Genomic DNA, 23,327 nt, shown 5'->3' on the forward strand with positions numbered 1-23,327 from the left:
AATTGCCCTTTTTTGTTTTCATAAGCAAAATAAATTTTTCACAGATCTGAGAGTAGGTTTAGACAGCGTTAAGGATTTTGCTATAATGTCTAACATTTTTCCACAAGTTTGAATGGTGAAAAAACAGAGAATCCGCGGCTAAATATGATTATTTATGTTTTTTATTATTTCCCCTTAACCCCGAATCAGAAGCTGACTTCAGTGTCGTAAATTACGAGCAGTGCATGAAGGCAGCAGGAAGAGCGGACGAGGTTCAGGACCAGTACAGGACAGGTTCCGCATTATTTTTCTTACTTTGTAGACAAACATTTGCGATGGATTCACAGCCTCCTCCAAAGCCATGGGAAAGGCGGATTCCAGGATCAATAAGTGCACCTGTAAACTACAGGTAAACAGCTTTAGCTACAAAAAACAACAAACAGCTTTAGCTGTCTGTGTTTACTCGCCACAGCTGCTAGCTGCTGCTGCTGCTGCTGCTGCTGCTGCTAAAGTCTTAGCATGAGATGACATCCAAAAAGTGAAGTCAGCGACATGCTGGCAGGAATTATCGACAATTTACCAATCGTTTGTCCATTTGTCATGTAATTTCTAGCCACCTAAAAGAAGTTTGTCCAGAAAAGAAACGGTTGTACAACTTGCTAGCTGTGCTGGGCCCAACGAGGCCTCCTCATGTGTTCTTTTCTAGCCAAACTCCACCTATAATTTCACACGTTTTGTTAACTTGATAATGAATAGTTTCATCATTTTAAAGCTTATTAATTGTCATTTTCCATTTAAAAAACTGTCACTGTAGTCAAAATGAAACCGACATAAGTGTCTTTTAATCTGTGTAACCTTTGGTCTTTACTGTTTGAGTTACCAGATAATTGATGTTACGTTACTGTTGTGATTGTGAGCAGCTTCATGTCAATAATCCAGCGGTTCTCAAACGTGTTCATGTCAAGGACCCTGAAAATGACACTAATTGGACCGTGGACCCCCATCTGACAAAATTTTTGCTTTTAGATGTTTTATTACAGAAAATGTATGAGACCCTTGATCAATCTAGTCATTCTGTCAATGTGTTACTTATGGATGGAAATATAGTGAAATAAATGATTCCCCTTTTTGCTTGGGACCCCCTGGAACCTCTGGGGGTCCCCGGACCCCACTTTTAGAACCACTGATATAATGTGATGACTATGTTTGAAGAAACTCATTTTCAATGTTCCAGCAAGGGTTGTTTTTGAATATTGTTGACTCACAATAATGACGTTGAGTTGACATTATGTCCATTACAACAAACTGTGCCTTTGTGAGCTCATAGTGCAACAAGACATTTAGCACAACGTGCTAATAATAAAACCATAAACTTATGTAAAACAATCCCACATATGACGAAAAGACCATTAGCTGTTATACAGACAACCATGAACTGAAAACAAATGTATCTTTAATTGCCAAAGTTTTACCATCCAAGAGTCAAATGGCCTAAAAGTGCCAGAGGTTTACTAAAACCAAATGCCTGCTGTAGTTTTAGTTAATATTTCATTGAAATCCCACTGATGCTTCTCTGTATAATAAAATTACATAAAAAATCACTGAAGATGTTTTGTAACTTATGTCTCGTCTTGACCTTTTCACCCAACAGGTCTACAGACTTTGGACCCACTGCTGGCCCCTCTGTATCTGCCGGCCCTCCTGTCCTGACTAGGATGGCCCCCCCAATTCCTCCTCGTCCCGTCCAGCAGTCCTACCGTCCGTCCTACACCTCTTTCACCTCCTCTTACAGTCCCTATGGGAGCTCCATCTATGGGGGTTACAGCCCCTACAGCTATGGTGGTGGCTATGGCGGTGGCTACGGCCTCGGAGGGTACAGCCGCTTACCCCACACAGAAGACATTGCCCCCAGTAGGTTTGTGCAGCAGGCAGAGGAGAGTAGCCGCGGTGCCTTCCAGTCCATCGAGAGCATCGTCCAGGCCTTTGCCTCAGTTAGTATGATGCTGGACGCCACCTTTTCAGCCGTGTATAACAGTTTTCGTGCCGTGCTGGACGTGGCCAATCACCTGACACGGCTGCGTGCGCACCTCACCAGGGTTTTGTCAGCATTTGCATTGGTGCGCACCTTGCGATACCTCTACCGACGGTTACAGAGGCTGCTGGGGAGGAGGTCAGACTCTGAGGTTGATGACTTGTGGGCAGATAGTGCGAGTGACGCCCTGGCTACAGGTGCATCCAGAGGGCATGGAGCAGGGGTGGAGGATTTGAGTCAAGTTAAGTCCTGGCCAATCATTCTGTTTTTCGCTGTAGTCCTGGGTGGACCCTATCTCATCTGGAAACTGCTGAGCTCCAGCCCTGGCTCTGAGGAAAGCGGTGAGATTTGGTTACATTTAAGATTTGGTACTTGAAGATGAGGTGGTAAACTTCCACAAGACCGTGCTGAGGTCTTTCCAGCCAAACACACTGACTGCACACTTTAGCAATTACTTGGAATAAAAACCTGCACTGTCTTGTGGCTCAGTGGCAACAGATGAGAAGTACTGCTGTAAATGGTGTCAGAAAATATAAGAGACTGATATCAGTATGTCAACAAGTACTGGTGGATTTGTTTTTGTTTTTGCTTAAGATTTAATGAAAAAGTTCCACCAATGACTGATCAAAAGATATTCTATATGCCGCACACATATACCAACTTCTAAGCATTGGTCTGTGTATTCAATTCAATTCAAAATACTTTATCTGACACATAAAAACAATCTAAAAAATGCAAATATGACAGTGTTGAAGAGTTGAATGTCAGTGGTAATAAAGATATTTTGTGTTTCTTTGTTTAGCTACTAACTGGGCCAGCGGGGAGGATGACCATGTTGTGGCAAGAGCAGAGTACGACTTTTCAGCTTCATCTGAGGAGGAGATTTCTCTGCGGGCTGGAGACATGCTCAACCTCGCCCCTAAAGGTGAGAACTCTTTAGTATCAACATCTCTTGTTGAAGTACGCTAATCGAGAAACGTGTTTATTTATATCATGTTTTTGTGTTTGATGTGATAGTGATATTGTCTTACTAGATGAAGATTATTTCCTTCACTGTACAATGTACTGTATGTAGTTTAAGTGCAAACATTTGTTGTTTACTGTATGTAATATGGACCCTGGGAAGTGTAGTTGTAACCAAGGTAACAACTAACAGAGATACAAAGAAACTTTATTACAGCTCTTGTTTTTGTGCCCATGTGGTATCATAATTGAAAAGTGTGTATTGCAAAGATGCGGGGCTGCAACTAACGATTATTTTCATGATTGATTCATCTGCCAGTTATTTCCTTGATTAACTGATTAATTGTTTAGTTGTCATAATGAAGCTTTCATCATGAAACAGCTAGTCAGTAATGGAGAAAGAGAACATGCTTTGTAACCGTAAACTGTTACTTTTTGTAAAGAGTTGTGAACTTGTTTGTGACAGTTTCTTTGATTAACTTGTAGTGCCACAAAGTTGTTCCACCTTGATGAGCTAAGACTGTCCTTTTTATTCTCGCCTGTGTTTAGAGCAACAGCCCAGGGTACGTGGCTGGCTGCTGGCCAGCGTGGATGGTCAGACCACAGGGCTTGTCCCCGCCAACTATGTGAAGGTCCTTGGCAAGAGGAGAGGTCGTAAACATGCAGAGATGGAGAGGCTTGCTCAGGTCCAGCAAGAGAACTCGCAGGCCTCCTACACAGCCTCGGCTGCACACCCACAGCCCAATCCTACCCAAGGCTTTACTCCAGGCCTCGGTTCAGCCTCCACCTCAGCTTCCTCAGAGGAGCTGCTAGAGTCGGTGTTCAGAGAAACACCAGCTTCCGTCAGTCTGGGAACATCCAACTCCAGCCTCAGTTTGCCCTCCAGCACAGTGCTAAACATCCCAGACAAGACTGACCTGTGATGTTTGTGCGTGTGTGCATATCTCTGTATGAAAGTCTGTGTGTGTTCATAACATCGGTCGGCTCAGTCAGTTTTTGTTTTCGATGTTTAAAAGCTTGACTAATAAACAGCTGACTGTAGATATTTAGGGGAACACTGTGGACCTCAGCAAGAATTGATCAAGGTCCCATGTTCATAAAAATTATGATTCAGTCTTCAAACACAATTTTGATTTTGGTTATTGGTCAAACACACAGGTTCCCTGTAGTTGTACTGTTCTGTTTAGAAGCAGCGTGTTTCAAATTATGAGGTTGTCTTTACATTTCTTTAGTCAGAGCTTGTGTAAGAAAGAAAGCTTTGTGCATGCTCTCAGTATGGTGCAATGCTGTTCTTAAAATCATGTCTGATGCGAGATGTAATGTCTACAGATTGCTCAACAACAAGAATTAGTTCATGTTAAAGTGAATGAATCGTGCCGATGTCATCTGTACACTAACAAGAACGAAGCAGAGGTATTTAGTTTCATAATGTAATTATGTAACCTTGCATTTGGTCTTGGCCCTCATTTGTAAGCTGCTTTGTCCTCTGTATTGTGTTCTTAGTAGAGAAAATGAGAATGATTCATTCAGAATGAGAGGGGGCTGATTTTGCACATTTTCAACAGTTCATTAGTTACAGAAGTACACAGTAATTTTGTAAATATTTAATATAATTATTTTGAAAATAAATATTTTCAAAAATCTGTCTTTGTCCATTGGGTGATATCTCCATCAAGCAAATAAAAAGGAGTTGAAAGTTTAATTCAGTAAAATCTTATACGTATTAGTAAGTATTTAGTTACAGTAAGGTTTTCATATCATTAACATCTAATAAGTTCAATAACAGTAAACTTAAACCCAAGAGCACTGATTTAATTTAATTTAATTTAATTTAATTTTAGGCTGCAACTACTGTTTTGTTTTTCAATTATTTTTTCGATTATTCTATCAATTATTTTCTGATTAGTCAATTAATACATTGGTTAAGTTACCAATAAATAATAACCATAACTTATACCATAAATCTTTCAACCTTTTATTCAAGCATTTTCTCATAAAAAATACTTAGTTTACAAATAAGTTTCCCAACATAAAAGAATAAAGTGCCAAGAATTAAAAGGCATGTCAGTAATAAAAACGTCCATCAGTCCAACATGAATTGAGCCCAACATAAGAAGTGCAAAAACAAATATTAGCGCATCATTCAGTCAAAAGAATGTCTATTTTTTAGTATCTCTCTTGCAGTTGTATCTAGTTTTAGACCGTCCGAGGATGATTTATGATAGAAACATTAGATTTACGGCTGCTGTCTCTAAGCAACGGGACGCCTAGCTGTTAGCTACCTGCTGCAGTCTGCGACAACACAACGAGTCATCGTTATATCGACGGAACCAAACAAAACGCGACTTTTAGTCAAAATTATGTTTGAATCTAACAGCTTACTTTGGTTTTGACAGAGTAGCCTGTGGATAACCTTACCTTAGTCCTACTGGGTTACAGAATATATATATATATATGTATATGTACTTATATATGTAGCTACTGACTAGCTGATTAAAGCTAATGCTGCCTTCCAGTACTATCGGAAATGTTTGTATTATGGAAGATACTTGGAGTGAACGTTCATTCTTGACCATGGAAATAGTAATGACAAACACTCTCAGCTCAAGGTCTGCTTACTAATTTCAGTTTTATTCCAATTTTCCTAATTGACACCATACTTGACTCAACAAACTCGTGCATTACACTTGGACAGAAGTGAGCAAAGTTTTTAATAGGGGTGTAGCTATACGCGACTGTTAGGAGGAGTACCTGAAGGCAGCATATCCTGTAGCTGTAGATGCAGTTAGCCGGTAGGAGACCGCAGCATCACCCAAACACAATGACATAAAACACGCATCAGTTTATTTTTATGTACGAGACGACGGGGAAGAATATCTCCGACACCAGATAAGTATGTTAACAGTACCTTATCCTTCTTTTAGCTTGAACATGTGTCGTAGAGAGCCTTTAATTAACCGTTTAATTTGACCTAAAAGCGTCGGATGCTGGTGCGGCCGGGAGGAGGACAGAGCGACTCGGCCTGTGCTAGCATCACTACTCTGATATTACTGACTTACTGTGTAGAATTCACATGATATAACATTACTCTATATCAGAAAATGTGTGTACAAATCATTCTCATCCTCTCATCTCTCATACTAACATTATCTCATTCAGTCCCTGCAGAGCTTTCAGCATGTTATATGACCTGCTGTGATGTATTTAGTGGTAGAAAAGGATGGTGGTAACTTTGACCTCCAGTGAGTGATAGCATCATACATCACAACCACTAATCAACTAACAAAATCTCTAGATTCATTTGAGCTAGGTCACTTATTGTGATGTAGTCTGTGAATTTACCTCTTAAAGATTATGTTAGTATGACAGTGTGAGCTAAACTTTATGGAAATTGGCTAAACTGAGTGATTCCCCTCCACTAGCTACATCCTCAGTTGTGACCACAGCTGAATAATAAAACTACATCAGAAAATACATCAGGAAAGAAGCAAATCCTCACAATTGGGAAGATGGAACCAAAGAATGTTTTGTATTCCAGCTTGAAAATGACTTAAACATTTATTAAAACAGTTGAAGATCAGTTTTCTGTCACTCAATGAATTGACTTATTGTTTCAGCTCCAGTTTGGCATTCATTGTTGACTCACTGCCTCTTGTCTGTTGTCGTCTGTCTCTGTAGAGATGAGCCGCTTCTGCTCGGACAACAACAACTTTCCTTACGACAACAACGTCCTGGTGTTGGACATGGTGCTGGGCTCTCTGTGGGGAGTGCCGCAGCCCATAAACTGGGACAATGTAGCCAAGCTGGTTCCAGGATTCACTCCCAAGGAGGTAACTGGAATGCTGGGTAACTATGAGTGCTTCCATCCATCCACTCCTCCGTTTATCCCATCCCATCCCATCCATCCATCATTAGGTGGTTTAGCAGCATGAGGCCTGACTCGTCAATAAGAAATAATACTGTTACGCTGATGTGATGTTGCAGTGTTCCCGTCGCTTTGAGGAGCTGAAAAGCACCGGGGGTTTTCCTCACGTTGACAACCAGTGTAATGACCTGACAGAGGGAAACACCTCGCCTCCAGATGGCCTGTCCACGCTGCTGCACACCGGGGAGGTGGTGGAGACAGGAAGCAGCCAGAGCGCCAGCAAAGTTACAGGTCAGTTAATGCCACCTTAAATAATACAGATAAAAAGTTTCATTCAGTCAGATGAACCAACTAGAGCTTGATATTAAAATTTTCTGTTTGTTATTGACTTACACATTTGTGTCAACCTCTAGAACATGCTTATTAATTACACTGTAGTTGTTTATTGAAATTGTCTTATTTGCTGACGTGACAGCTTAGATTCACCACAGGAATAATTTCAGTAAAATGCTTCAATGCGTCATTCAATAAAAGCTTGTTTCAAAGGAAATATAGTAAATAAAATAAAAACTCACTTTCTCAACAGAAACAGTCCTTAAGCTAGTAGAAAACAACACTAATGATTATTTTCATTATTATTTAATCTCAATTAATCGTTTAGTTGTTTGGTTTATAAAATGTCAGAAAATGGTGAAGCATGTCGATCATTGTTTCCCAGAGCCCATGATGACGTCCTAAAATGCTTTCTTTTGTCCCGACCAACAGTCCACAACCTAAAGATATTCACTTTACTGTCAGAGAAAACTAAAGAAACAAGAAAATGTTCACATTTGAGAAACTGTAATCAGATAATCTGGACATTAAAAAAAAATGACTCCAAATGATTAATCAATTATCAAAATACTTGGCGATTAATTTAATAGTTGACAACTAATCAGTTAATCAGTCAAGGTCAAAGTCGTCTCGTTTGCGCAGTCGACTGCTCAAATATATCTTGAATTAATTTTCAGTTGTTGTGTTTGATAAAAAAAGAATAATACCACTTAATTAGAAAGGGATTCACCTTCAACTGAACTCATTTTTTAAGCAAGATGTGTGGATGAATAGTGTTAAAAACAGAACTAAAAAATCAATAAAAAGCAATCTGGCTTATGCAACAGGAAGCATTCTTCAAACCAAGATGCATTATTGTAGAAATGGCATCATTTGTGCTGCGATTTCTTATGTAAGCAAATTGGTAGTGATCTAGGAATGGCTCCACCTCTCTGTGACTAATCATTGCAGCTCTAAACACAACAATCTAACATTTTGGAACATGACATTACATGTGTCAGTGGCAAAAAATATCTCTAGCTATGATATTGATATTTATTGTTTTTTGATACCTGGAGTTACAGTATATTTAATTTTTTTCTGTCTCAACAGGCTCCAAATCGACACCCTCAGGAAGGACTGGTGCTGTGGAGAAGAGGGAGAAACGAGCCTCAGTAGAGGAAGATGACAAACCTCAGAAGCCCAGAGAGTAAGTTTAATGAAGTGCTGTTTCTCACAGCAGTGAAGCTAGCAAACAAAAACACACGTCTACTCCTCACACACACTTCTCCTCTGTCTTAAAGTGACACTCCTTCTAAAAACAATCATCCAAAATGTTCCCACACAGTCCCAACATGGTCATCCATGTGTGCGACGAGACCAAAAACCTGAAACAGGACTTCACATGTCCCAGAGATCTCCTGGTGAAAGAGATGCGCTACTTTGCCGAGTATTTGTCTGTGGACGCCCAGAGGTGGGAGGAGGTGGACATCTCCGTTCACTGCGACGTTCAGATCTTCGACTGGCTCATGAACTACGTCAGGAGGAACTCAGCCGGAGAGGGAAACAAGGACAAACCCCGGCTCGGTAAAATCCAGGAAGAGAACTGTACAAAAACAATAGACATGACATTATTACACATGGGAATGCCTGAGCTGTCACACATGTAATGTTTGTGTGTGGTGCTTGATTTATCGCTCACCAGATGTTGTGTGTGTTTGGTGGGTCACTGGCTGCGTGTTCTGTGTTGTTTGTTGGTTGTGGGGTTTGCTCGGTTGGTCATGTGGTGTTTATCGGTTACAGAGCCCAGCAATGTGATCTCAATCCTGATCTCCTCCGAGTTCTTGAAGATGGATACGTTAGTAAGTGTTGTGAGTGGTGCGACGCTGGGTTGTTGGTGTGGTGATGTTGTTCGGGCCCCTCGTTTTTCCGACGTAACGAGGAGAACTTGTAATGCAATTCTTACATTCACATTTATAATACACTTAATTTCTGTTTTGAAACCAATAATTTCTCACAATCCAGGGAAAACAAGAGGCCCATAGATAAAGCTTTGTTGCATGGATGTTAAGAGTTATTTAGACAGTTAGCAGTAACTACTCTTACTGCAGCTGTACTTATTAGTAACATTGTAGCAGTGGTGTTTGATCAGTGGTTGTGTAGTTTGGATTATTTCAATGAAATTAAAGTGAAAGATCTTTTGAGAGCTGTTTGTGTTTGTACGCGTTCAGGTGGAGGAGTGCATCCAGTACTGTCACAAACACATGAGCGCCATCGTGGCCACGCCCTGCAACATGAACTGCATCAACAGCAACCTGGCAACACGCATCGCCGAGCTCTTCAACCACAACGAGGCAGACGACATCAGAGACAAAAAAGACAAGTTCAAGAGGTAAGAAGAGGGACGTGCAAACGGTGGAGGGAAACGGTGTAGAGAGAACGTAGTCCGTTGAATGTTTCGTTACCAGCTATTTGTCTGAACATCTGTGCTGCAGCAGGTAGCTGATGTAACAGTGCTATGAGGAGAGAGAGAGAGGCCTGTGATGATGAGTCATCCTTACACATGAAATCTATTTTTCTATTCTGCTTTCAAAGCAAATTGTTTCAAAAGAAAATTGAGCGTCTCTTTGACCCAAACTACCAGAGCAGAGATTCACCGAGAAACGCCTCCACTCTCTATCGGTGAGTAGAAGCAGTGAGCTGCTTACAGGCTGTATGCAGGTCTTGAAAAGCCTTACATTTTATTAACAAAAGTCCTACATATGTTTATCTTGCCTGCTGTAGGCAGTAAAGTTAGTTTTAACATGTGGAAGATGTTATATACCCATAAATTAAAAATGTGATCGTGCACGCAGGAGACTTTTTAATCCTTTTTTTGTAGAGTTTCAGTTTCAGTGTTTCCTGGATTTGTGTTGTTCCTCTTGTTGATAGTCTTATTATTGACATATTCCTTGTGTTCCATCCCAGGTGTGGTCTGTGCCTTAAGATGCTGACCAAAGACACAGAGAACAAGATCTCTTGTGTTGCAGGGAAAATCAACATTGACGCTCGAGGAGAGATCATCTATACACACCCGAGGTATTATAGCAGCTGCTTGACATGACTCCACTTGACAGCAGTGTGCTGCCCATAGACCAGATTCATGTAGTCAGATTTCCTGTGTTTGTTTGGCTGTCAGCAGTAATACAGTAGAGAACAGAAACATTTCAGTCACCTTTTAAAGCTGTAGTAACATTCCCTTCATTTCCTGCTCATTTTGAGTTTCTTATCACTGTGTGTGTGTGTGTGTGTGTATTTGCAGGCAGAAGAACTGGGATGTGCATGAATACATCACTAGTCTGTATGAGGAGCTCAAGTCCTGGGTCCTGGTCTACTGGAGAATCTGGGGTACCGTCAACTACCTCACCTGCTCCCGATGCCAACAGGTCAGAAAGTATATGTGTGTGTCTGTGTTTGTTTGTGTATCTGTGTTTGTTTGTGGCTTACATAACTAAGAAAATAAGAAAAAGTGGGAATCTTACATACAGTAAGAAAAAAAACATTTCATCAAGTGCTATGTGAGTAGAGATGGAGAAAACAAGTTGACTCTGTAAATTTGACATATTATTAAGTACTGTATGTTAGTCCTTACTTAAAGAGTTTGTGTGTGTGTGTGTGTGTGTGTGTGTGTGTGTGTGTGTGTGTGTGTGTGTTTGTGTGTAGGAGTTTGTGTGTGCAGAGCTGACCCATTGTAAGTACCATCCAGACAGTGTGCTGTACCCTGGCATGGGTACAGAGAAAGGCTGGCATGGTGCAGGAATCTACCCCTGCTGCAACCAGAGGGTTCTCCGCTTTGACCCCACTGGTATGCCCAAGGTATGGACACACACACACACACACACACACACACTTTATCCATATTTTGTGATAATACCATATTTTGCAACAATAGAGTGAAACAGAACCACGAAACAATTTTTAAAAAAAGGTGCCTGCCGAGGTGAAATCCTGCTTAGTATAAAGTTGTGTTTTGTGTGTGTTCAGGGCTGTAAGATGCGAGACCACATAGTGAACATGCCGGATGAGGAGAGCTGTGACGAGGCGACCTTGGCTGAGACCAGAGTCCTGAATGACCTGCTGCTGCACAGAGACGCAGTGTGTTTGTCCAACACGCCGCCTGCAGAGAGGTGAGCATCAGTGTGTGTGTGTGTGTATGTCAGAGTTTTACACAACCACTTGTTACTAAACCTTCTGATGAAATACATTTTTTGTGCGCGTCAGTGCTGATGATTGTCCGACCGGTGCAGAAAAGGTTCAGGACTGTGACGTTCTCCTGGAGCCAACACTCCTCAGACATCTGAGGGGAGATGGCACCACTGTAAGTCTCTCTCTCTCTCTTTCTCAGTGTGTTTCTCTCTGTCTGATCATTTTCTTTTACCTGTGAGTCTCTCAATGCGTCTTTTTCTAGTTTTGACTTCTGCTACTTTCTCTTTTCAACCAGTTTTCCCTTTTGAAAAACTGGAGTCTGCAACTGGTAGGACTTCCCTCTCATTTGCTTCATTATATCTGCTTATATTCTGTTATGGATCATTGTGTCAGCATCCAGGTGTGTGCAGAGAAACTGTAAATGATGCTTTTACTGAGATCAGATGTAATGACTGAGTATTAGCAGCACAATGTTTACAGAGTGATAAACCTGTGAGCTTTGCCCTTCCAGAGGCAGCAGTCTCTGCTGTCAGAGGATGAGGAGTACACCACGGGGTCAGAGGTCACTGAAGATGAAGTGGGGGACGAAGAGGAGCTGTCCAAGAAACAAGGTGAAGTAGCTTCATGTGACAGAACAGGGTGGGATCATGGTTATAGCAGACAGTCAATGAGTGACGGAGTGTGTGAACTTTGATTTGACCTGCACTATCAGGGCAGTGACTCATTGACTTTCATCAGGGACTAGTCTGCCAGTAATGTTTTCATTAATTATGGCAAATTATGACATAACTAATTAACAAGTTTCCTGTTCCAGTTTTTTTAAAGCAACAGTTCAGTTCAAAAAGAGTGAGATGAGTAGATTCATATCAGTTTCAGAGAAATTTTAGCGGGAGTGACATGGTGGGACTATTTTCTAGACAAACAACAGTTTTTCCATCTGTTCAGCACTTCTGAGCTTTGTCTCCGCGTATGTCACAAGTTGTCAGATACAGTGAATGCAGGTTTTGGTCTCTGATCAGGCACAATGGTACCAAACCTGGCAACCTTACCATGACAACACCAGGAAGAATCTTGGAAGCTTCACACGCTCACTGTGACGGCTGTTGTTAGCCAAGAAGTAGTTATACCATGTGACTGCCTGTTAAACCACCAATTATCTTTTTTTACATTTCTGTAAAAACAGATGTGATGCAACATGTTAATCAGTGAGTGTTACAGCTATTTTTGTATGTTTCACTGTGGACAGAGCCAGGCAGTACAGTACAGTAACAGTAAATTAATGAATATTGATCTTCTGTTAGTTTATTTCCCAAAAATGTTGAACCATTCCTTTAAAGGATGAGGCTGGCAATTTTCTATATTTCTATTATTGTCAACAAATCTCATAGTTTGTGTAGAAACGGCTCCAAAGACTACTAACAGAGAGTAGTTCTGTGTAAGGCAGACGCCACTGAGCATGCACAGGAACATGGTTCACTTTACAGAGCTTCACTAGTTTGTTGTGCTACATATCACAAGTTCTGGACTTTGAACTGAAGTTTCGTGACAAAGTTACAGTAGAATGTAGAAGAAATTGCACAATACTCAGTAGGATGACTTCCTGGTTGGTTTTGCTCTGCACATGAGATTTGTTGACAATAAGAAAAATATAGAGAATCACCAGCCTTATCCTTTAAAATCTCTCATTCATTTGATCAGCATAACCCTTAAAAATTGAATGTCATAGTAGATGAATTACAGAAAAGCAAGCTAATATTAGAATTTTTATAGCTGTAACCCCCAAATGTTTGGTATTTTGGGCAGCGATTGAAAGGTTTAATAATGCACTGATGCTGAGAACATAGGTAACAGGATAATCATAAGAAATATATATATAAAAAGGATTTCTGTTCACTTTCTAAGTGTCATAATTGTAACATATGAATGTCACAATCACACATTCATGACACTTTTATTCCTTATTAGAGTGAGAAGTTAGATGATAAAAATAGACATTTCGCATCATTCAGTTGGCTGTGTATCATTTAACACGTGAAACCTTCAGGTTTCATCATTTGGGGTGACTAATCACCTCTGACATCACAGTAAATGTCATGTTTATTTGCAGTAAATGTTTCAGTGAATTTAAGTTCATTTGACCCTGTTCATGCTGGGAGCCGCCAACTGTCAACACACAGTCACTGCTGAAGTTTGAATGATACAAATGAAGTGAGGAAAGATGATGAAACCTGCTTCTATTTATAGCACATCACCAGCACTGACTACACTATTACACTCTGTATTTTCATCATTTCTATTTTTGTGACTTCCAGCCCTCGCATTGTAGGACAGGAAATAAAATAGTTGCTCTATTTGGCCAGCAGATGGCGTCAGATGCCGTCCGTGTATTCATCATGTTGCTGTTTTTCTCTGTTTGCAGCTGCTAAAAAGGCCAAGAAGGCCCACAGACCTCTGAAAAAACAAGTGTCCTCTCCAAACTTCCAACGCAGAGACAAACCAGAGAAAGTGAGTCAGTGATTTCATTAACATTTGCTTCATATTCTGAGGAGAGACAGTATAATACTGCAGAAGTGGTGCTGTGTTGTTATGTTTTCTAAATCTGACTTTATCTCCACAGTCACAGTCCAGAGACAACACACCTTTCACGTGAGTTCATCTGTAAATAGTGTGTTCATGCTCAGTCTGATGTCACTTGAATATCTTGAATTTAAATCTTTATCTGTTTGACCTGTGTGTTCTGCAGGGTGAGTGTTCAGAAAAGTAAGTGGGACAGTTCTCGCTCCATGCGGTACAACCAGGACGCTCAGAGAGAAGAAGGTGAAGGAGGACTCTACTGAACATTAATACCTGAAGTGCTCTTGGCATAAATTGACACAAATATATTTGTATCTTTATCTTTTTTTAACAATAATTTCTATCTGTAACAGACCAGCGTCGCATGGTGGAGATCATCGGCTACTTGACCAAGATGAGGTTTGGCGATCAGGAGCAGAGCAAATCCAAGGATACTAAAGAGGTGTGTGTCTGCTCATATACTGTATCAACTCCAGTATAAGACAACCCCACCTTTTCTAACAGCTGTTTGTGGAAAAAGACTTAACAGTCTTTGACAACATGTTTTCACACTCATCCTTTAGGGAAAGTTTTCCTGAGTTACTATTAATCCAAGGAGAATAGAGTCCTCTTCTTTAAAGCCTTTAAAGCAGAACCTAAATCACACATTTGTATAGCTTGTCTATCAGTCGCACTCTTTGAAGCAGTCAGAATTATTTTCTACGGCAGTTAGTGTTTGAGCTCCTTATCATCTGTGACAGCAGTAATTCTTTACTGCTTGACAGATGTTTCAGTCTCTGCAGTAAAGACATTGGAAGACACTGGTGACTTCTTCGCTCGTCAGGATTTAATTTCTTCCCAAAAACACATGACATGAGCCTTCAGATACTCCTACAGATTAAACTGAGCCCAATTACTTTTGGGCTGACTTGCTTACTTACTGACTTAAAAAAATACTCTAAACTGACTTAAAGACATTCAACCCATGATGCAACACTCTGTATCTGATGTTATGAACATATAATTGTTTCGTCCTCGAATATAAGACGACCCCCACTTTTTCAAACGTAATTTTCAGAATGAAGTATCTTATATATAATATTATATATTATTATATTGAGGCCAATATGGGACAGTATTAATAACATAGAACACACAACACAAAGAAAATAGTAAGAAGAGTTAAGATGAAAAAGCCTTCCTCAATAGAAAGATTTGTAGGCTTTTTCTAAAAGAGTCTTGGGGTCTGTGATGGCCTCAGATGGTTAGAGGGCTGTTCCAAAAGCGTGGTGCAGCAGAGCAGAAGGCTCCATCCCCCCATGGTGCAGAGCTTAGTACTGTGGGCCCGGAGGAGATGGAGGTTTGTGGTATGATCTGTTCCTGTAGGTAGGAACTGATAAATATAAGTTGTAGCAGGATTTGTGACCTAAATACACATCATGTTGTCATGATTGGTGCTGAGCTTTCCTAGTTTTTGCAGCTTTTTTACCGTGTGTGTGTGTGTGTGTGTGTGTGTGTGTGTGTGTGTGTGTGTGTGTGTGTGTGTGTGTGTGTGTGTGTGTGTGTGGATGCTGTTGCAGCCGGCAGGGGGAATCTACTGCAGACTGGAAGCGCAGTTCAAAAGTACCTCTCAATCAAGACAGAGTTCAGAGAAGACACCCAGGTGCTCTTTATAGTATTGTACACACACACACACACACACACACACACACACACATACCTACCTCCTCATCTCCCATTCAATAATGTACCCTTTTCTTCTTTGGCCCCACAGAACTAAAATACGCTACGCTCAGATCCGGACAACCTAGAAGATTCGATGAAGAAAAAGCAGCTGAACTGTTTAAAAGATGAGCAGGAAAACAGATGAAGAGGCAAGATGTTTTCTGTGAGGGCTAGGTTTCCTAACATATCGTCCTACTGGCAGTGCCTCTAGCACGGCCGCCGCTCATACCCCAGCTGTGCTTCAACCCTCATCAGCCCACCCAGCACGGACTCTCTCCTCCCCCTCAGCCCTTGTCAGTCCTGCTCCTTTCCCTCTGTGCTTAACTCAGGTGACTATGTACGGATCACCATCCATTGCATCCCGTGTCACTCAGCTAGGGTTTATTTGTGCAGCTGTGCTCAGTCCATGAAAAACAAGCAGCACTCTGGATCCAGATCAGCTCTTAGGAAATGCACTTTGACTGATCGACCTCTTGAGTGTTTCTCTAGGATTTATTTTTGGAGTTCAGACAAGTGGACAACACAAGAAATGCTTGTTTAGTTAACTGACAATTTACCTGACAACCTGACTTGTTTGGATCCAGTAAACCTCGCACTTCTGGGACTGAAATGCTAGTTTCCGAGTAGAAGGAGAAGCTTAAGTGTTTCATAGTAGGTAAAGAAATGTTTACTGCATCAACACAGTTCAGCTTGTGTCAGGTAAGCTGCTGATCACAGTCCATCACTACATGAAATTGACTTGTATTAACTCTCTCTGCCTGCTGCCAGACGGACGCTAAAATTGAAACAGATGTTAAAATAATTTACACATGTCGCCCCCTACAGTTCTGGTAGAGATATAGTTAAAGTCATTCCTATCTGTGACTGTACTGTTCAATACTGGGACCAATAAACATGAATGAACTTCAGCCAGAGCTCTACTCTATTTGACAACTGTTTTTTTTGTCCACTGGGTGGCAGTATATCACCTTAAAGCAGGTAGTGGGTTCTCAATGGTCAACTTTGCCCCAGTTCAACCACAACCTGTCACTTGTGCTTCAAATGTCAGCCAGGTGATGTCACAGAATTGAATGAAGGTAAAACGAAATTGAAATGAAAGCTCTGAAAAACCAAAAGAAGTGTGTGTGTTTTGTAGAATGAGTCCTAGATAGAGGGCTGGTATGTGCCACCGGGTGGAGAGAGGGTCAACCACCTTCTCTGTTTGAGAGGCACTGACTGGTGCGGGTGAACTAACCTGGCTCTTCCTGTATAACTCACTCACAGCGGTATTAATAACCCTGCTTACCCACAGCGTAGTTAGAGAGCAGGGCATAAGGGGGCATAGTGCATAGAGCGGGCAGTAGAGGGGGGTCTACCCCAGCTGTTCCCCCTTCTCCTCGACAGCGGATGCCGAGAATGGCTGAGGATCTCTGGATCTGGGTCAGGAAGAGAGGGAGGGGGGTCCAGTTACAGCCGGACTGAATTATGGTCCCAGAGAGAGATCAGTTATAAAAGCATCAAAGCAGAATTATTAACTAGTAATACCCCAGAAGATAGACATGCTGACTACACTGAAGCCCGCAAGACAAAAAAATACAATTGTGTCATTAATAACAGCAAGACCCTGACTTTAAAGGGGTTTGTGGTCATTAAAAACGAGGGTCTGCAGCCATTCAAAGTTTGGACAGCTTCCTCTGTGGTTGCATCGGAGCTAACAGGTTTTGCTTCAGATGAGTGTTTCAGCTTTCAGTAGCACATCGTCATCATAACCTTTAATGTAATACCAGTATGTTAACAGGGATTAGTGGCAGCGTCAGCTTACACCAGCACCAGCCCTGGCCAAAGATGTCTGAGCGGAAATGGCCGCATGCCACAGGAGTACTGTGTGTGGCAGATGACATCCATCATCATCCACCTGCAGACAGCTGGGTCAGATCAGAAGAGGCCAGTCCAGGTGTCAGTATACAGGTTTATATAGTTCTTTAGGTAAATCAAAGCCATTATCTAAAATCCTGTGATATATTTCACTCAGCTTTGATTTAGACAAGAACCAAACTTAAACCAGGTGTGTAAAAAGGTTGAATATTTGATGGGTATGGCATATTGCTGCCATCTTGACAACAATTTTTTTTTACGACATACTACAGCCCCTAATTTCCCGAAAGATAATATTGTATGCACAAGATACTATATTGGGAACACAAGATATTAACTTGTGCAAACAAGATGGATCTAATGTCTTGTTTGCACAAGATATTTTCTACTACCTTTTTTACATCATAGGAAGATATTTTACCTATTCTTCTCGTAACAAAATATTAGTTTATCTTGTTATATCCCAAAACACTCTTACATGTCATTGTAAGACATGCTCCAACCTGTCTCATTAAAAAAAGGTTCTCATAAGTCATACCATAAGTTGGCATGCTGTCGTAACAAGAAATACTTCTCAGTCAATATCTTAACATCTGAGGAAGTGACAATGACTGGTTTATGTGATTTGGAAGTTTTTTTATGCAGTAAAACAGATTGACTGTTATGATTTTTAATGCCATTATGGTTAAGAACTAATCTTCCATGTATTTAACATGTTTAGTATCTTAAGTGTACTTTGTAATTTTACTGATGTCTGTCAGAAGCTGCACCCAAACAAGAGTTCAACCATAACATTTTTCTTCTCCACTCTTAGTCAAGATGGATAGAAGCCTTAAATATAAACCGTTATTTGTCCATATCTCAGGATAAAAATGCTACATTTTCAGGCCCACTGACAAACTGTTATCAGTTCATGTGGTCCAAAGTTTCATTTTACAGGAAAGTCAATAATGTTGCACTTCTGTTGTCTTGATTGAAATATTCATGATTGTTTACGTATTTGTCTTCACCTCTGTAGAAGCATGTTTGAGTTATATACTGTAAAAGATGAAATGTATTGTTATAAAAAGGAGTCTCTGTTGTGCAATGAAGAAATCTGAGCAAAGGCAGGGTTATAAAATTCTCAACTTTAATCAATTCAAAAAGTTCACAACAAATGTAACACCTTGAGAAGGGAAATTTGCCATTAGAGATTGGGTACTTATTTGGATTTATACATTCTTTTCCTAATTAAACTCGTTGGCAATTCATTTGCTCTGTGGACAAAAAGCCTTTTGTTTATTTGGACAGAACTTAAACAGGTACAAATGAAAAATGCAAAAATACAAAATTAAATGTAAACCCAGTTTTATTTTCATTTTGCTCTAAAGGTAGTGTCTTGAAGCACTACTGCATGGTAAACAATCTAAATTAGTACAATTCAAAATCTTAAAAGCCATCTGAGTTAAACAGGAGTTGTTATAAAGATGCAACCAACCAAGAACCCATAAATACCTCCGCCACTTCCTTAAAACATCCCATTAATGAAGGCTCACAAATGAGCAACAATCCTCTTAGAGGAAAACAAAACGCTGATGTCGACTAGGCGACAGCACACACGCGCACACACCCACAACAAAAAGAAACAATAGAATAAAAGGAAAAAAATGTTCCCATGGTATTAAAGATGCTATACAATTGGGATGATATGCACATATTCGGTTTTGCTTTCCCTAAAAAAACCCTCCTGCGCGGCAGCAGCCAAACACTTCTTTAGGTTAAGCTTAACTCGTGAGCAAGAGATGCTGATCCATGAAGCAGCATCTCTCAAGCCTTCATTCATTATCTGTTAGATTCACATTCTCCCACAATGCCGTGGGGCACCAAACAAGCGGTGCGTGCGCCTCTAAAAGACCTCACCACTTCCTGTGTCACATACAGGTCTAGAAGCCTCTATGCAGACTTGACACATATGCCGTTTTTCACAAAAACCCTGCTCAGACTATATATAATATATTTATATATAAACAAATATATGGGGAAAAAGGGAAGAACTGGGGAAAAGAACATGGGAGGTGGGGGGAACAGAACAAAAACAAAGATGGTTAACTTGTCCTAATTGTTACAACCTCATCATGCAGGTCTTGGGTGGGCCAGAGACCAACAAAACGTAAGCTTAGATTAACAGTTCTGGAAAGATATTACACAAAAAGTCTCCATAGAAAACGCATATTATGTAAAAAGGGCCACAGGGTGACGCGGTAATCATTTACATATTATTGGCATTGTTTTGGTCAACAAACATCCAATGGGACGACCCGCTCTGCAGAGGGTGAGGGGTCTCCCACCACACTCAAGTGCCTCTCTTGGGTTCTGTTGTGTTTGCTGTGGTTAGGGTTTATTTGTTTGCTTGTTGTTTGGAGTACTGTACAGTTTGGATGAGCTGGTGCTCAGTCACACATCTCCTCAGGGATCTCGTGGGGGTTGAGGATACCAGGGACCGACATCTGGATCTTGTGTTTCTCCTCCTGGGCCTGACGAAGCGATGCCTCCCTCTCTTCCAAGAACAGGTCTGTGGTATCCTCGCCTGCAAACTCCTGGAACAGCAGAAGATGACAAGGAAACAGATTACATCTTCATCCATCCGTGACTCTCACTACATCTCCAAAGCTTAATTTTAACCTCACAACGTCCACATTTTTGCTGGGAAAATAACCAGTGAATCAATTGCACCTGACAGCTGAGAACTGGACCAGTCAGTGAACTACAGGAAGTATTGTGCAGCCAAAATATTGGGCACAAGTTCACTGAACTCTAGCACAGCAGCCACAAACCTTCCATATACTTAGAAGGACAGCCTGGCCATGTAGGAAAATGTTATTTATGGAAACAACAGCTAAGCAGCTAGCTATGCAGTCACTGATAACCTCTGTGAGAACAGACAAAGCCTGCGCAGCACAGACAACAAATGGCAAAGCCAGAGCTATGCAGGTCTTTGTTCAATTAAGCTCAGCTTATCTGCAAACAAATATACTATACATGATCAGAGAAATAAAGTAAAAACCAGGAAGTCTTACCAATACTGCTTCTAGATCAGACTATTCAGATATATTACATTAAACTAGAAAAGACTAGTTGCTCACTGCTGAAATGTTGCTGTTGAAACATATGAAAGAGCTGAAACACAAAATGTTGGATTTGAAGTGTAAATACAAACATTGAAAGAAGCTGAAATAGCAGTTATGATGGAAGTTCTGGAAGAAGTTTCAGTTTGAGTGTAAAAACTGAATGAAGTCACAGCAGTTGAATTGTGGTTTAAAGAATAAGAGAGGAACGCAGATGAAAGGTCAGTTGACTTGTAAGTGTTGGAAGTAGTTAAATTCAGTTCAAGTATCAATAACAGCTGAAAGCAGTTGAAGTGTCAGAGGAAGTGTGAGTGAGGAAAGCACTTGTCATTTTATTTAGTTGAGAGCTGAATTTCCTAGGAGGCTGGAGCTGGTTGCACCAGCTGTTCTTCAGTTCTAACTTAGTCTGGTTAGAAGGTAACTAAGTGGAGATTTACACATTCACAAAATTTAACCTGGTGAATATTTACACCTACTAACTGCTGTGTGGAACTGTAGCTAAATGAACCAACTGACAAAACTAAGGTTAGCTTGCTAATATCTGACCTATTCAGACTAAATATAAGAGCTGAAACTTTTGGCTCCTACAACGGTTATTTTTGGAAGTTACATTAAAGCTCGTGATGCTACAGTGACTTCCTGTTTTTATAGTTGGTTGCTTATTGGATGATGCAATAGATGTTTCCTTGCAACTGCAACTTTACACATTCCTAAAGTTTTTACTAGAAAACTAAGTTTGTGTAACCTGATTTAGTAAATCACTAGTTTGAAACTAATTAAATGTCACAAGACTTTACACACAAACCTGGTGATGGATTTAAAACAGCTGGTGCAACTACGGTGTCTATAATGAATATGTGATGTCATCCACTCTAGGTTTAGACATTTCGTGCAACACACAACAATGTTAACATCTGAGAAGGCCTGAAAAGACCAAAAGACTTTAACTATGATCACAGAGCGTAGGAAAAAGCTCGACTAATGTGATAAAGTTAAAAGGTTTTAAGTTTAAATTAAATTTCTAGGTGAAAGTAAGAATGAGTATGAAAAGGTTCAAGGGGAGTTGAAAAGAAAAGCTCCATTGACTTGAATGGGGAAAATCATATCCAAAGTGACTTGATTAGTTCATATGTAGGACTGGGTGTTACAATCCCTGAAGTTTCTGCATTACAATTGACTTGACTGGGGTTGTTCTTGGAGATGACCACTAGATGATGTTACTACCATTATTATTTATCACAAGACACCCTCAGCTGAGGCAGGCTGATCAGAACTGGGTGTGTCTCATGGTTAATCTCTAGATGGTCACTTGGCAGCCAAGATAGTATCTCTTCTTTTCAGCCACAGCCAGACTGCTCCTTTCAGTGGCATTGGCAAGCACTTTCATTGCCTTCCTATGGGCCTCTGACTCCTACTTCCCTCAGGAGCCTTGCAATGGAATTGGCTACAAAGCCCCTGCAACCCACCTCAATTTGACACACTTTTACATTTCAGCCCCGCTTCTCTGCTTCAGCTGCAAAGTTGGCGGATCACAGCCTTTTTCATTCGTATGCCTCATCCACAGCATCCTCCCAGGGGACCGTCAGCTCAATGATGAAGACACGTCAGCAGGAGTTGGACCGGAGGTCCAGATCCGGTCACAGTTTGGTTGTTGCAATTTTGGATGGGAAGACGAGTCTCTGGCCTACTTCAACACACATTTCCCAGTCCCTTGGCTGTGTTAAGTGGGCATAAGTTGGGAGGTGAGGGGTTAGCCCCCCATTTCTCTCCTTCACAGATGAAGGATGGTAGCTGTGGGAACAGTGTAGAGCAGTGCTGTTGATTTGCTTGAGGTAGCTGATTGTATCCTGCCTGAGTTTTTCCACCTGTTCATTGCCCTTTGAGGTCTACGTTGTACCATTGTCTGAGGCTTTTGATGGGCTTCTCCAGGACAGTTGGTATTGGCTCATCATTGATGCGGAATCTTTTGTCTGTGAGCCGGCCTTTGACACTGAAAATACTGCAGGATCTGCTGTGTTTGATTCATGCCCATTTGATGTTTCCTTGAAGTTTATCCAGCAGGCAGTTGGTGACATACTTTTGTTGGTGTTGTTGTGGTCATATCATCAATGTACGCCCCGATTGGAGGAAAACACAGCCCATTCTTCAAGCGTTCCCCTCTGACCACCCATCGTAATGCTTGAATGATGAACTCCATTGCCATGGTGAATGCCAGGGGAGAAATGGTACAGTCCGCCATTATGCCTATTTCAAGGTGCTGCTAGGCAGTGGTGTTGTCCTGTGTTGTGATGTAGAACTGGAGATCCTGAAAGTAAGCTTTGACCAGCTTTCTGATGCCCTCTGGGACGAAGTTGAAAGCTGTCCAGAGTCTTGTGAGGCACCGACGCAGAGGCATTGGTAAAATCGAGGAAAACCACATGCAGGGCTCTTTTCCTTCTTGGCAGTTTGTATCTGGTGCCAGATGACATTTGCATGTTCCTGACATCCTGAGAAACCACATATCCCAGCCTCCTGCACTGATGTGTCAACGAAGTTGTCGCTCTGCAAAAATGCTGAGTCTTTGGGCCACCACATCTAAGAAAATCTTTCTTTCAACATTCAGAAGACTGATCTGGTGGAACTGGCTGATGGTTGAGGAGTTCTTTTCTTTGAAAATTAGGATCCCTCCTGCCCTTTGCCATGCCTTAGGTATGATTCCTTTCCCCCATGCCACTTTCATTAGCTTCCAGAGGTATAGAGGAACACCGGGAGTGTT

At 41.1% G+C, this 23,327-nt stretch overlaps 3 protein-coding genes across 8 annotated transcripts in view; 2 read left to right on the top strand and 1 right to left on the bottom strand.

Annotated features, from left to right (window-relative positions):
* The first annotated feature begins 216 nt into the window (after positions 1–216).
* On the top strand, positions 217–4,617 carry pex13 (peroxisomal biogenesis factor 13). The gene is made up of 4 exons (XM_042433494.1): positions 217–388; positions 1,631–2,352; positions 2,814–2,936; positions 3,524–4,617. The coding sequence occupies exons 1-4, from the start codon at positions 225–227 to the stop codon at positions 3,895–3,897; spliced, it is 1,383 nt and encodes a 460-aa protein (XP_042289428.1). The 5' UTR covers positions 217–224; the 3' UTR covers positions 3,898–4,617.
* A 394-nt stretch (positions 4,618–5,011) lies between these two features.
* Positions 5,012–16,522, top strand: sanbr (SANT and BTB domain regulator of CSR). Of its 2 annotated transcripts, none has more exons than XM_042434410.1 (21): positions 5,012–5,867; positions 6,653–6,804; positions 6,959–7,130; positions 8,265–8,361; positions 8,500–8,738; positions 8,955–9,013; positions 9,383–9,543; positions 9,747–9,833; positions 10,119–10,229; positions 10,453–10,576; positions 10,854–11,006; positions 11,175–11,317; positions 11,412–11,508; positions 11,632–11,736; positions 11,848–11,947; positions 13,756–13,841; positions 13,954–13,982; positions 14,080–14,153; positions 14,264–14,352; positions 15,470–15,552; positions 15,664–16,522. In XM_042434410.1, exons 2-21 carry the CDS (start codon positions 6,655–6,657, stop codon positions 15,698–15,700), a joined length of 2,196 nt encoding a protein of 731 aa, XP_042290344.1. In that variant the 5' UTR covers positions 5,012–5,867; positions 6,653–6,654; the 3' UTR covers positions 15,701–16,522. The 2 variants fall into 2 exon arrangements, with proteins under 2 accessions (XP_042290344.1, XP_042290345.1); XM_042434411.1 differs by having other exon boundaries at positions 5,017–5,867; positions 11,632–11,664.
* A 2,058-nt stretch (positions 16,523–18,580) lies between these two features.
* Positions 18,581–23,327, bottom strand: part of xpo1b (exportin 1 (CRM1 homolog, yeast) b) — a 28,916-nt gene continuing 24,169 nt past the window's right edge. For all 5 annotated transcript variants that reach the window (XM_042432898.1, XM_042432899.1, XM_042432900.1 and 2 more), the window contains one exon: positions 18,581–20,044. In XM_042432898.1, coding sequence (XP_042288832.1) covers positions 19,898–20,044 — 147 coding nt within the window. In that variant the 3' untranslated portion in view covers positions 18,581–19,897. The remainder of the gene's footprint in view (positions 20,045–23,327) is intronic.

The sequence above is a fragment of the Thunnus maccoyii genome, chromosome 14 (genome assembly GCF_910596095.1).
Source record: "Thunnus maccoyii chromosome 14, fThuMac1.1, whole genome shotgun sequence".
NCBI classification, from domain to species: domain Eukaryota; kingdom Metazoa; phylum Chordata; class Actinopteri; order Scombriformes; family Scombridae; genus Thunnus; species Thunnus maccoyii.

Coding starts and splice junctions, on each gene's coding strand:
- pex13 (XM_042433494.1), top strand. CDS start 225: ATGAAGGCAGCAGGAAGAGCGGACGAGGTTCAGGACCAGTACAGGACA. Junction 2,353..2,813: donor CCCTGGCTCTGAGGAAAGCG/GTGAGATTTGGT, acceptor TTCTTTGTTTAG/CTACTAACTGGGCCAGCGGG. Junction 2,937..3,523: donor GCTCAACCTCGCCCCTAAAG/GTGAGAACTCTT, acceptor GCCTGTGTTTAG/AGCAACAGCCCAGGGTACGT.
- sanbr (XM_042434410.1), top strand. CDS start 6,655: ATGAGCCGCTTCTGCTCGGACAACAACAACTTTCCTTACGACAACAAC. Junction 8,739..8,954: donor CAAGGACAAACCCCGGCTCG/GTAAAATCCAGG, acceptor TATCGGTTACAG/AGCCCAGCAATGTGATCTCA. Junction 10,577..10,853: donor CCTGCTCCCGATGCCAACAG/GTCAGAAAGTAT, acceptor GTTTGTGTGTAG/GAGTTTGTGTGTGCAGAGCT.